At 38.9% G+C, this 14,877-nt stretch overlaps 1 protein-coding gene across 2 annotated transcripts in view; it reads left to right on the forward strand.

Annotated features, from left to right (window-relative positions):
- INPP5B (inositol polyphosphate-5-phosphatase B) overlaps positions 1-14,877 on the forward strand; it is a 2,334,801-nt gene that overhangs the window by 27,094 nt on the left and 2,292,830 nt on the right. For both annotated transcript variants that reach the window (XM_044083533.1, XM_044083543.1), the window contains exon 2: positions 8,341-8,438. In XM_044083533.1, the coding sequence (XP_043939468.1) occupies positions 8,366-8,438 (73 nt within the window). In that variant the 5' untranslated portion in view covers positions 8,341-8,365. The remainder of the gene's footprint in view (positions 1-8,340; positions 8,439-14,877) is intronic.

Below are 14,877 nucleotides of genomic sequence, written 5' to 3' on the forward strand. Positions count from 1 at the left end.
CTCCAAATCACAATAAACAAAATCAATTATTGGTTCATGTCGGGTTCCTAAATGTCATAAAGTCCCATAAGTTAGAGCAACTTCATTAGGGAAGACTTAATTTGCGCATCAATTAACTGGAGTACTTACACCTCCAATATAGGATACGCTCAGAATTTTTTTTAGATCTAATTAATAAAAACTCATTGGATCAGATTGTTGTTAGCCCAACCAGAGGACAAAATATTCTTAACATGGTACTTGCAAATGTAGTGTTATCATGCACATCACCACTAGTAACTCTGTCTCCAATTAAGTTTATTGGTAGTTACTAGGCTTGCAGTCCAGGGAACCATTGAGGACTCTAACCTAAAATTTTCAGTTGCCCAAAGCATAACTTGTTTAAGTGACATGCTTAGGATTACACAGCTGACAAATAAGAACTGAGTGAATCAAACAGTGTACCACAGGAACTACAGCTCATGGCGTTAACCTTCTGTGACAATTGCCAAATTCATATCAAACTATAAGTTAGTAACCTTTTCCAGCAAACTATCTAAACCAACTGTAACTAATGTATTACAATTCAGTGCCTTCAAGCGCACAAATCTCATCAAATTCTATGACAAAGTCTTGAAATTCACTTATAAAAACATCATCCCAGACATCTTCTTAATATATAGATTCACAAAGGAGTTTTATATGTAAATAAATACATGTATAGAATTGGCTGTCTCAACTAGATCCAAATACAATATGAAATTTTAAAGCAAAATACTGTAGTGGCTCTCTGACATAGATAAAATTTACTATAAAAGGAAAAAACTAATCAGAATATACAGCAGCTCTAAAGACCTCCAAGTCAGGGAAAATATTAGGAATTTGACTTGTAATTTAAACATGATTATTAGATCAATTAAGGCAGCCCATGAACTCAGGCTGATGTCTGAAGCCAAGGGCAATTATAATTACTTCTTTAGTTACATTAAAAAACTAAGAAACAACACTCATCATTGCACAGACCTCGTACTAAATGACAAAACTTAATTGGACCAAGTGGACATTGCCAATATTCTATCAAATACATTTAGTGTAAATTTCACTGCTTAGATGACTATTCAAAGCCCTACTATACCCTTATCTTAAAACCTTCCATCCTCACTATAGAACATGTACTGAAAGTGCTGTCAAAGGCTAAGAACAATTATTTCATGGGGTAACATACCAGGCTGTTTGATAAAAGGTAGTAAGCATGCCTTGGTGGAACCACTCCATAAGCTATTTAATCTGAACCTAACTTCAGGCTCTGTCTCAGAAGTGTGGCATAAAGCATTAGTGTTGCCACTCCATAAACATGGCTGCACTAATGACTCTAGAAATTATAGACCAATCAGCTTGACAAGTCCCGTTTGTAAGGACTTGGAGCACATTGAAGCAGACTTAATAAACCTTAACATTAAAAATCTTATCAAGCTAGAACTGTAACAATTTTGTTTTTTGTTATGATAGAGCCTGCGTAATGAACCTGGTAAACTTCTTTTCTTTGAAAAAGTAACACATCCTGCTGACATTGGTCATACTGAACTCACAACCTACCTTGATTTGACCGCATCCTGCTGACATTGGTCACACTGAACTCACAACCTACCTTGATTTGACTAAGGCGTTAGACACCATCCCCTATGCTTGTATAATCAGTTAACTAAATGCGTTACAAATAGGGCCCCATGTGGTAATGTGGGTAGTAAACTGACTAAAAAGCAAAACCCACATATTGGCAGGATCAGAAAACATAATGCAGACCAGTTGTATCCCACAAGGCTCACTGCTGGAACTGCTTTTGTTTGGTATTTACTTCTCTGATTTACAGAAGAAAAAACAAGACCTATAGCTAACTAAGTTTCTGGATTACTGCAAAATGGGAGTCATTGTCAAACCCCTGTGTGGCGCAGAAGCCCTCCAGCAGGAACTTACACTAATAAATGCCTTGTTTGTTGAAAATAGGTAATGCTAAAAAAAAATGCAAAATTGTCACATTTGACAAACAAACCATCCCACGTGCATATAGCATTGATAATGCCTCACTTCAAAATGAAAGTGTAGTTAGAGATCTGGGAACCTAGGTTGATAATTCCCTCTCCTGTAATCATCACATAGCAGCAGTTGTCAGGAAATCCTTTGACATGGCACAGCTGGTTGTCAAGGAAGTATCATCCATACCTAAAGATGTTATTATACCCTTGTATTCAGCATTGATCTAACCAGTTTAGAATAAAATGCTCCCTTTGGGACGTACCTCACTAGACATATCAATCAGTTCTCAAAACCAGGATGTTTCTAATAAAGAGGGTCACAGGTTTAAAACCCCCTAAACTACTAGAAATGATTTTCAAGGACTGTCACTCTTTTCTGTGTGTTCCAGGCTCCTCAGAGGAAACCTGTGCCTTTCCTTCCAAGCAATCCAGGACCATGGAGTCCAGAATTTTATTATTTATGTGTTTATTTATTTGACATTTGTTGACCTGGAAAGTCTGACTGGGCATATGCCCTTTTTTCAACGGAGGCCCGGGGATAAAAGCTCCACAGAAGAACAAACAATGTTACATACATAGCATGAATGAGAATAATACAGAGTGAATACAGTTTGCTATTCAAGCAGGTTGTACAGGTGTATCCAACAGAAATAAATGCACCCAATCAGAGAAAGTGAAATACTTTAGAATTAAATGCACGTAGTCTAAAAAGTATTTTATTTTATTTATTTGACATTTGTTAACCGGGTTAGTCCAACTGGGCAAGAAACTCATTTTTAGTGGAGACCTGAGGAGAAAAGTTCCAATAGAGACACAATTACAGCAAAAATGTTACAAACACATATAGAGAATTATAATACATAAGTTCCAGAAATACAGAAGTATAGTACAATAACATGATAACAAATAATAACTTTTTTTTATCACATTAACAATGTATTCAATTGGATTTTCCAAGAGAGTGAAAAAGAAAGAGAAGAGAGGAATTTATAGATGAACCAAGAGTATGACCATATGTGTATGTGGTGGAGCAAGAAAGCCTAAGGGTTTATTGTCAGAGTAGGCCTAAGGTTGAAGGGAGAAAAGTTAGGAGGTTTTGTAGATGGAAGTTAGTGTAGTGGATTGGGTAGGGACCTGATAGGGACAAGTCTTAGAGTTAAGGTGAAGTTTTGGTTCCTTTTTGAAGTGTTTAGGGTAGGGAATAGATCTTATGTGAATGGGGAGTTTGTTCCAAGCTTGGGCTATGGTGGATTTGTATAGTAATTTACAGACAGTTTTGTTGTGTTTATAGATATCCAGGAGTAATTGGTTGGAGGTGTGGAGAGTACATGTAGGGGTGTAACAGGATAAAAGGGAGGAGAGGGCTGGGAAGGTAGATGGTTTGTATACTATAGAGTGTGTGGTTTGTAACTGTGATAGTAGGAGTTGTTGAGGGAATTCAAGCCATTGGACAGAGTTGAGTGCAAGGCAGTGGTGAGAGTTGTGAGGAGAGTTGGTGGAAAATCTAGCTACCTTGTGGTAGGTCTGTTGGAGTTTGGACATGGTTGTAGCCTGCATGTTAGTAAGGACTGGGGTGACATAGAGGAGGGAGGGGAGGAGAAGAGCCTGAGCCAGGGAGAGTCTAGCATTGGCAGTTAGATGTTTTCTATTACGGTATAGAAGACCTAGTTTTTGGTGTTTTTTTTATGCTTTGCAAGCTATGTTAGTTAAATTTGAGCTTATCATCTATGATGCTACCTAGGAGCTTAGTGTGGGATTCAGATTGAATGACTGTTATTGGAGGATATAATGACAAAGGTTGAGTTATGCTGAGAGAGAGAACGATTGAGAAAAAGCAGGAGTTTAGTTTTTTTTGGTTTAAGATGAGTTGATTACCAGACAGCCATTTTTAAGTCGATAGAAAGGTGTCTTGAGTCTGTGCATGGAGATCTGAGATGTTATTGGAAATGTAGATGAGAGTGGAATCATCAGCATATTGTATTAGGGAGGATTGTTTGTAAGATGTGTGAAGATCATTTGTGAAAATGTTAAACAGAAGGGGACCCAGGATGGAACCTTAGGGTACACCAGATGTGATGAGAAAAGAGGGGGAGCAGGAAGAGAGCCATCTGACAGATTGTTGCTTATTGGATAAATAACTAGTGAACCACTGAAGTCAAAGAGGGGAGAGATTGAGGTTAGCAAGTTTAGATAGAAGAATATGGTAAGGGACAGTGTCAACAGACTTTGGAGAGGTCTCGGAAAAAAAAGGATACAAGTTGGTTGTTATCTCTAGCCTCTGCTACTTTATGGGTAAAAGATAAGTGGGTGGTAGTTGTGCTGTGGTATGGCCTAAAACCATGTTGAGTGGGAGTGAGTAGGTTTTCCTGAAGGAGAAAGTTTAGTAACTGAGTATAAACACGAGTTCAAATGCAAAATAAGGTAAGGTAAACATGTAGGTATATGCATTTCTCAAAGGCAGGTTGGAATTTGTTAGTTTACAATCAAGAAGTCTCACAAACAGTAGAACAAGGGATCTAAACCTACTTCAGAAGATTAGTAAAGTAAGGTAGAAATACAGATTCATTGCTCACCATCTCTCCAACTTCTGGGATGGACTTCCACTGGAGATAAAGCAGTATGATACAATATCTGTGTTCACACAGGACCTGGATAGTTGGTTGGGGTATTCATAGGTTTACCTTGGGCTTGAATGGCCTAGCCCTACAGTTTAGGGTGGGCACTGGCAAGGCATAATGGTCACAAGACTCGGTAACCTCGAACTTCCTAAGATGATTCCATTCATGATTCTTATGACAAGTTATGGAAGATGGTAATGTATGAGTTAGTGAGGCAGACACAAGGACATTTTATTAAGGGTAAAAAAATAAACTGGTAGTTAAGAACAATCATCTTGCAAAGTAGGTAAGTAAATGGTCAGACTTGGTGTTCCAGAAATTCTGATCACCTATCAGATTCTAGTTTCTTTGTAAAGGCAGTAAAACAGTTGGAGGTTAGAAGCTGTATCAAGTGCATTGATTGTTTGTCAAATGATTCTGTTACCTTAGCATGTTGTCATCTTTTTGGTTCTGTAGGAAATAATTACAGTAAATCAGTCTGTTTGTTTATAATTCACAGCATCTTGAGCTCCTCTTTAAAAACTATGTCCCATATTCGTTCTCAAGTATGAGCATCTGCCCAATAAAAGATAATATGTAGGCAGAGAAGCCAGTTACAGGGAATAGAAAGCACTTAGGGCTGGTGTTAAGGCCCATTGCAGTAGGCAGAGAGACTTTTTACCACTAGAGAATCCAGTATTCTCCCACACTGCCCAGTCTGTAGGGTAGTATTACATTTAAAAACAGGACTTTGTCTTCTAGCTTTGTTGTTACTGCTGGATTTTATTTATTGATTTGTTAATATGGATTAGAGAATGGGCTTACTGTACATCAGTAACCTGATTGGAGAAAGAGCGTTCTCAGCAGGGCATTAATGTCCAAGTAACGCCGACAGGGTGTGTGTTAATATGTAATTGGAGAACGGGCTTACTGTACATCAGTAACCTGATTGGAGAACGAGCATTCTCAACAGGGCATTAATGTCCAAGTAACGCCGACAGGGTGTGTGTTAATATGTAATTGGAGAACGGGCTTATTGTACATCAGTACCCTGATTGGAGAACGAGCATTCTTCAGCAGGGTATTAATGTCCAAGTAACGCCAACAGGGTGTGTGTTAATATGTAATTGGAGAACGGGCTTACCGTACATCAGTACCCTGATTGGAGAACGAGCGTTCTCAGCAGGGTATTAATGTACAAGTAATACCTGCTGAAAAACGAGTCCGCCGCTTAAAAACGGGATGACCGCCATTATTTTACAATCACTAAGCTGCGCTTTTGCTGTTTAGTGAATGTAAAATTAACTAAATGTAAAAAAAGTGTGTGTGTGTGTGTGTGTGTGTGTGTGTGTGTGTGTGTGTGTGTGTATGTGTTTGTATGTGCAAGTGTATGCATGTATGAGTTTGAGAGACAGATCGGTTAAGCTGCTATTTTACATTGGCTAAGCAGTACTTCTGCTGTTTAGCGAGTGTAAAATAAAAATGTGTGTGTGTGTGTGTGTGTGTGTGTGTGTGTGTGTGTGTGTGTGTGTGTGTGTGTGTGTGTGTGTGTGTAAGAGAGAGAGAATGTGTATATGTGTATGAAAGTAAGAGAGAGAGAGATGATCATGTGGATGTGTGTTTATGTTGATGTCTGCTTGTGTGAGTGAATGCATGCATGAAAGCAGAAGAGTGTGTGTGTGTGTGTGTGTGTGTGTGTGTGTGTGTGTGTGTGTGTGTGTGTGTGTGTGCTTGTGCGTGTGTGAGAGAGACAGAGTGGGGGGGGGGGGAGAGCGAGAAAGTGAAGAGTGATAGTGATCGACCATACCTCTCAATCTCTGCACAAATAATCGGAAAACAAATGGCTAAAAATAGGGATGGATTTTAAATACTGCTCTGATAAACTCAGAAAGTTGCTGGAATAACAGAGTTTTTGTTCCCATGCATTTTTTTTCCTGAAGCATAGATGTGTGTATGTGAGAGTGTGTGAGATGACTACTGGCAACAGCAGCGGTAAAGAGGTTTACAAACCTATACATCTTTCAGCTGAAGACATCTGGATAAAGCCTAAAATAAAGGGGGAGCAAAGGTTCTGCTAAGCTAAAGGAAATCTGAAGCTCAAATGTATGTCATCATATAGTAACTTAAATCTCCAGTGACTGTCAAGCAAAAGATTTAGGAGTAAGGGACCAAAAATAAGGCAAATAACCTGGTTATTTTTAAATGTTATATTTTGGCTGTAAAATGCTTCCTCCAACACCATTAACATATACTACAGCAAGTTTGAAACGTTAGGCGGAGGAACTATTTTACATCAAAAACATACTAAAAAATATATAGTGATATAATATAATATATATATATATATATATATATATATATATATATATATATATATATATATATATATATACATATGTGTGTAAAACACAACAATTTTACAGATAGCCCATTCTCTACGCACAATAATGCCCTTCAGGGTGTGTGAAAATAATAAGGTAGAATTTGTTTAACCAATCGTGGCACGGGATTCCTCTCACAACACCAGCTAAACACGAAACACAAAAACTGGGTAATAAAATATGTCAGTTTGCTACCTAATCCCTATGAACATCATTGCATTACAATACAGAAAATTATCTGGCTGCCCATAAATGCAAGTGCCACCCTTTTCTTGGCCACTTTAATCTTCTGGATAAATCAATATAAGGATATATTACATATGTGTATTCAGAAGTAAGTCTTAAAGCTTTTATCAGAGTTCTACAAATGTCAGTGCTATAAAGAAAACAGCTGAATTTCATGCTTTGGCTGACATGAATATTAAACAAGCAGAACTGTTAACTAGAAATGCATGCTTAAGTGGTTTGTATCACAACGTCGAATTTACAGAAGTTTGATCGTTGTAATATCGAACCCTACTGTCTGAAACCCAACAAAACCAAAAGGACAGAACAGCAATTTTTTACCAGGGAAAAAAATTGCTGTTCCGTGACACAAAAACCCCAAAAACTTAACCATAAACTTAAATTGAAGTGGGGGGCTTTGCCCCCACAGCCTCCAATGTGGGGGACTGTGCCCACCACACATACCCCTACTTAAATATAGCAACTCCGAGATCGCACCACAGTGGAGGAAATAGCAAACTCCCGAAAACGGCCCACCGATTTTTTTCTCCTGGGAAAAAAGTTGATGTGCCATGGCTTCGCTATTTTCCACTTTCGGACTTTAGGGTTCGATATTACAACGTTTGAACTTGTTTTAGTTCGATGTAATATAGACCCTGTTTAACAGCAGTATAATTTTGTTACAGTTAATAGTAGTTGTTATATGATTAATTTTCTGTTATAATAAGCACCATAACTTGAAAAGTTTCTACAGTATGTCCATTTGCTACCAGGGAATTGTGAGTGTGTTATTAGTGGTAACTCAGTTGGAAATTTTGAAATAAGTTAAGCTCAGAACAAAAAAACTGTTCACATATTTTGTCATTGTTATGTAACTCTGCTCTTGTCTTAGGTCATATGATAAAAATAGTCAGGCCAGTCTACCCACTAAGTTAAAAAATAAACATGCACATAATGTTCTCTGATAATGTCAAGTTAAGGAACTACAGACATGATGCAGTAACCTGTAAAACTGAAGAACTGATAACTGAAGGTTAAGTTGTATACATGCTATCAGTTTAGTGTTTCTAAACAATATAAACAAAAATTAACAGTTTTGTGCGTTTTCCCCATTTCTCTTTCTAGGATTTTTGTATTTACTCACAGAAGGATGGCAATCACAGGGGAAGATATTGCACTGACACAAGTAATCCCCATAACAGAAGACTTCTGCATTGAAGAAGGTATGTGCAGTTTATTTTGTAAATAAAGAATGAAGTCCTTTAACAAAGCAGATGCAAAATGTAGTAATTTAACCATTAGGTCAATGAATTCAAATTATTGTCTTTTGGTGACTATATATAATGCCTGAGATGCAAGCTGAGGTCAGAGAAACATTATTTGTGGGTCTTTGTTGATTGGCCAACAGTCACTTGGTTAAACAGTATCAATCAAAACAAAATGGCCAGTGCAAAAAAAAAAAAGTTTGTTTCAACAAGGGCTTCCCATGCAAGGAGGTTGTGTCCCCTGTACCCATACATAATGAAGTCATCAACATACATAATGAAGTCATCAACAAAGTCGCTACAACACAGGAAGAGTCCCATTTGTTGGCCGTCTTGATTTTTGGCTGCGTTTGTATTTTCTTCCAAGTGGCTGTCAGCACAGTAAGCTACTCCCGTTATTATCAGAAATGGTGCACAGTTTCTATACAAGTCAGATTGCAGTGACTAGGGTAGCTGCAGTGGGAAACTTGTATTGCCTGTTCTTCATTTAAATATGCTGAGAGTTAACCCAGTGGTCAGGGACTTGGAAACGCACTTTGACAGCAGTGCAGCATTTGACCATCGAGTTTGTGGTAGTGAGGAAATCATTCTGCCTTACACAACTAATAAACAAAGGTATGGAATCCAGATCTAAGTCTAATAAGATCATTGTTCCACTGTATTCAGCGTTTATCAAACCTATCAAGTACATTGTCCACTTTGGTATATACCTAACCAAGCAAATTCAACAACTGGAACATCCACAGATGTTTCTCACTAAAAGAATACAGGGAATAAATAACATATATATGGCTTTTTAGAAAGGGTTGGATTCTAGGAGCACTATTGATGCTGCTGCTTGGTCCTCTGCACATACTTTTACAAAGCACTATATGCTAGATTCCTTCTTGAAGTTCCGATTTCCTCTTACTAAAATGTGGCTTCTTTCTCTGTTCTGTATCTTATTTTCATTGTTAGTGGCTCAACAGTTAGTACACTTAGCTTTAATGCTGGAAGAGCAGCAGTTTGTTGGGTCTTTTCTTACCTCAGGTAACTGGATTGCTTTTTCCAGCAGTTGGAGTAGAAGGTTGAGGCTGTAAGCTGTAATTCCATTAGTACAGGGTTTGATTCCCTTAGCCCTCATTCATCTACTGTGTGCCCATGAGGAAGTCACTTAACCAGATAGTGCTTAGGGGAAACTGAGAATTTGGGCTAGGCACTTCAGTGGTCCCCTGGATTGCAAGCCTGTTAACAACCTATGACCTGTGATCTATGGTAATTTCTTACACAACTATATTTTCAGCTATATGGGTTCTGATTTACAGTCAATTTGATACTGTATTTATTTATTTTTATTTATTTATGTATCCTTTTATTGGACCAGGTTTGTCCCACTAGACTAGTGGTTCCTTTTCAAGGGAGAGCTGAGGTGGTGTTTATATTACAAGGGAAAATTTGGCTAGGGCATCGGGGAAATTCCCCTATTCATTGTGCTGCAAGTGGAGCGCATTTTGCATGAGAATTTTCTGTTTCCATTCCAGATGCAGAGGCAGCCCAGAGAAATAGGACAGGTGATGGTGAGAGAAGGAGGTAATGGAGTGGTCTGAGAAATGAAAGAGAAAGCCATTATCGAGACTTGAGAATGCGTGTAGTTTCTGAGAAGATGTTTCAAAAAAATCTATCTGATGGAGATGAGTTGGCAAATGATGGCTGTATAATTACAACCCTCCAGTTGGGAGGGATGTGGAATGATTTACTTAAAGAAATGGTAATGCAGAGTAAGCCACAAAATGAAGGAGATGATTCCTGGGGGGACATTATGGAGAAAATTCAAAAGGAGGATACAGAGACAATTCTGAAGAATGGTGGTGAGATGGAAAAGAAAACATATGCAGAGAAAGTAAAAAAAAAAAAAAACAGAAATGAAAGAGGCAGAAGAAAATGAAAAACAAGTACGTGGTAAGGATTCAAAGTAAAGAAGACAAAGAAATGGACAGATGTTCGTGTTTCACTGTTGCAGTCATTACATTTGGGTAATCCTGCTGGCAGGTTGCCCTCAGTCGGCCTGAATTCCAAGGTCTTGGGTCCTGCGTCGGCCGCTGTCGCCCCTTCCCTGACGTCAGGTCATCAGGGGTATAAAAGAAGCAGCCGACGCCATTTTCTTCAGTCTTTCTTGCCGCGTGGTGCCCGAAGCAGAAGCAGTTCGCAAGTGCTGGTTGGCCGACTCCTGAGATTTTCGTGTTCGAGTTTCAGACCCGAAGTCTTCTATAAAGCTAAGTACCCCGTTGAGGAAACTTTTTTTCTTGCTCCAGACCGATGTCAGAAAAAGTTAATAATTGTATTTCTTGTGGAAAGCAAATACCTCATAAGGATTTTCATTCTTACTGTATTCCTTGCCTAGGCCCTGATCACAACGTTTCTGGTTGTCGGTTTTGTGCTAGATTTAACCAACGCACTATTAAGCATCGGTATGATTTTGCTCTAAACTATTTTGAATGCCAGTTTAATTATCCAGAAATTATTCACAAAAAACGCAAAGAAAAGGAGAGAGATAAACAACCGAGGTCCAAAACCGATGATGATGCTTCTCTTAAGCCAGTCGCTGCTTTGCCGGTTCTCAGTGAGGCACTTTCGCAGCCCCTGATGGCCGCTACTTTAGAGTCTCAGGCCGCAACTGACTCCCACGTGGAGTCGGCTATGCTGCTGGAAACTCAAGGTATTGGAGCCTCGGACACTATTCCCTCAGATGGGTCCGGGGCCGCTGAGCAGGCATCGGATTCTAAGGGTGTATTCAGACCTAAACATCTTTACATTAAACCGACTTCAGCTTCAAAGGCAAAGACTAAAGCACCTTATAAAGCAAAGAAACAAACTCAAGAGCCATGTGAACAGGCCTCTGTGCCCAAAAAACAGATGCTCAAAATGGCCGAAGACTTGATTACCTTGATCAGGGGTTCCCATCCCCCTCCAGATAAGAGGTCTAGGTAAGAGACTGACTATGAATCTTCAGATCAGGTTTCTATTTCTTCTGATTCCTCTTCTGATCAGGAATATTCTCTTCCCCCCCATGAGGATTCTGATGCTGAAGAATCTATACCTTCAGCTTCTCCTCCAGTGGACTATTCTTTTGGGGAAACCTTGCATACCATGAGGGAGCATTTCTACTGGGAGAGCCAAGATTTTTCAGAATCTAAAAAGAGGCTCAAGGATTTTCTTTTACTACCTCAACACAGGCCTCTGGCCATTCCACCTGTGTTAGACATTGTAGATGATGTGTTTTCGGCGTCTAGTCTGACCCCTGACTCCTTACCTCCAGCTCCTGTTAAGCCTGACAGATATTACAGGGTTCCTGACTCTCACAAATTCCTTTTTAAAAACCCTGCTGCAGACCCAGAAACTATTTCACAGGGTCCCAAAGGGGTTAAGGCTTCCGCTGCAAAAACCCTACCCCCTCTGACAGGGATTCTAGGGCACTGGATAGATGGGGAAAAAAGGTTTACACATCTGCTACCTTGGCTATAAGGGCCTTAAACTGTCAGTTTCATATGCTCAAATATCAGCAACATGTCATGGCATTGCTTAAACAGAAAATGTTGTTAAACTCTGAATGTGCAGAAAACAAGGAAAGGCAGGATTTATTGCATGCAACTGAACAAATTGGAAAGCATACTTTGCAATGTGGTTTTGATTCTTTGGAGGACTCCTAGGGCTGCAGTTACGGGTTCAGTAATTAGGAGGCATGCTTGGTTAAAGGAACAAAATCTGCCTGATCATGTTAAAGCTAAATTATTAGATGCACCTTTACAGCATGATGCTTTGTTTGGTGTTAAGGCAGAAGAGGTGTTAAAGAAAATGGAGGACAAAGCTAAATCTATGCAAACTGTCAAAGATTTTTTGCAAGTACAGCCACCTAGGTTTAGTAGACACTGCCCTACAAAGAATTGGTCCTTTCCTGTGTCAGACAGACCTCAAAGGGGCAGATCCAGATGCCCTAGAGGCAGATCCCAGGCGCAAGGTTCATACAGGTCAAAGCAATGGGGTGCTTCTACCTCCAAAATTGTTGAAGACAATTAGCACTTTTTCACAAAATTGGCACATTATAACCCAAGCAAGGGCGCCCGCAGGCAGGTGCAAGGGGGTGCACTTGCACCCCCCTGGAATCGGCTGACTATTATAATTTTAAAAAAAAGTTTTTTTTTGGACGTTCTTCTTTAAGAAGAAAGAAGTCCGTGCTGACATCATGTGTTCTTCTTTAAGAAGAACGGTCGCGGGCGTGCTGACATCATCGCGCGCATATTTTTGAGTTTTGCAAGCGGGAACTAACATGGATGGACGGTTTTGGGGTTTGCGAGCGGAAAATGGGACCACGAGCGGGAACTGAAACGGACGGATTCGCAAGCGGGAGGAAACGAGCGGAAGATGGGACACTTTCAGAGTAAGTGTGTATGTGTGTGTCGCACTGTTTCAGTTTGTTGAGCTGAGTGGGTTGTATGTTGGTAAAGATGGGTGTTAAGGATTGTGAGCAGAAGAAGAGAGAAAGCAATATCTTTTCTTGCAGTGTTGCTCAGGAAAGGTTTAGTTTTGTAGAGGGAGCCTTTGACATTTTTTTAACTATGTGTTAGTGAGCTCAGATAAGTTTTTTTTCCTATATTTAGATATAGTTTTACGAATAAGCCTAGAGATAATAAAGATATGAGACTTAGTTTTCCACTTCCCATTAGTCAGGATATGTACAGTATTAAAGATGTTCTAGTCAATAACTGGTGTGTATAATACAAGGTAATAAAGAATTAGCCAGTGTTTTAGGTACTCCAAGTTTTTGTTATAAAAAGACTAAAACTCTTAAGTCTCTTTTTGAGCTTGGTAATAATTCCTTACCTCAGAGTTCTGAGTTATTTAAGAATGTTAAAATGGTATGTTTAAATGTGCATGTTGCACTGTTTGTAAATATATTCATGAGAGTAATAGTTTTTCATTCAAGCATTGTGATTATACAGTTACATTTTAATTGTAACACCTCTAATGTCACTTTTAAATTTTTGTGAATTCTGTTATGGTTCTTACATAGGTAAGACCACTGGGAAATTATCAGAATGTATTAAGGAACATTACTTAGCTATTAGGAATCTTGACTTCAAAACATCTTAGCTAAACATAGTACAGATTTTTCTGGTTACACCACTTTTAAATTTATTGTGTTAGGACATATTTCTAATTTTAAAGGCTATGTTAATACATTCTTGGAAGTTAGAGAACTCAGATGTCATTTATTTTAAATGCTGACATTCTTCCAGGTTTAAATGATAATTTAAACATTGTGTGCCTTGAGATGGTGTCACTAGGAAGTGATGTCATTTTAAATTTTGGAAGGTTCTTTTGATTGATGTTTAGTCTTTGAAATATGTTATCATTTGTAACATTTGCATCCTTTTCTGAAGAAGTTCTAAGATTAAAATTGGAATGAAGGTGCTAATTTGCTTGTTTAGCTGTTGTCTTTCTCAACCATAGTCCAAGAAGTTTTGATTCTTGAGTAGTATTGATGTCATCCTTTGGCATTTTTATTGTTTTATTCTATGTCGAGTCTGGTTATTTTCCCCAAGAGGCTACCAGCAGTTGTGAAAGACTTTCATCAGTAGAGTAGGCTCTGTTGGAGCTAAGGCCTGCATGAAAGTAGTACGGTTAGGTCTTTATTGCACATTCAAGCAGATAGTCAGCTGAAAACTTTTGTATCTCTGAACCAGCTTTCTTCAAATTTCTCTTTAAGCAAATGAGTATAGGAGAAAATGACCCTAAATAAAATACAGCATGCTTTTGGAATGATTTTAATCATGAGCTAGATACTCTATCATCATCCCCAGCTACAGAGGGACTGCAGCTGCGGTAATTCAGTTTTGTATAGGAAGTTCAGTTGGCAGAGGAGCTGACTAAGCAATGAGAGTGACTGCCAAATGTAAGCTTGTCATTTTAAGGAGGGTGCAAAACATCTAGGCCTGCTTCAAGATACCACCGTGCAGCAGATGACTGGGGTTGTAGCAGAAATAGCCTGGTAGATGATACCTGTAGGCCTTCCAGGTATTGTGCAATACTACAGCTTTGGTTGTGCATTTGGAAGCACATGATTATCATGCAGCTTTGCAGGCCGTGCCTCAGCAGGGAATTCACTGGCCACTACAAGGAGCAGTTAGGGCATATAAACACCTCAACCAGCCCATACACAACCTATTTCTGAAGGTAGGGTGGGAAGGTAAGTATTCATGGGGAGGCAAACAGATCTAGGTGATCAGCTGGAGTGGCAGAAGGCGAAATATTATGTAGATAGTTGTTCACAATGAATACTGCTGCACAGAAAGTATTTGGGTATGTTCAGCTTTATTTTTTTTAAATTGGAACATGTTTATTTCTTCATAAATTATTTACA

Source organism: Protopterus annectens, chromosome 1.part1, assembly GCF_019279795.1.
Source record: "Protopterus annectens isolate FY-2018-M chromosome 1.part1, PAN1.0, whole genome shotgun sequence".
Taxonomy (NCBI): Eukaryota; Metazoa; Chordata; order Ceratodontiformes; family Protopteridae; genus Protopterus; species Protopterus annectens.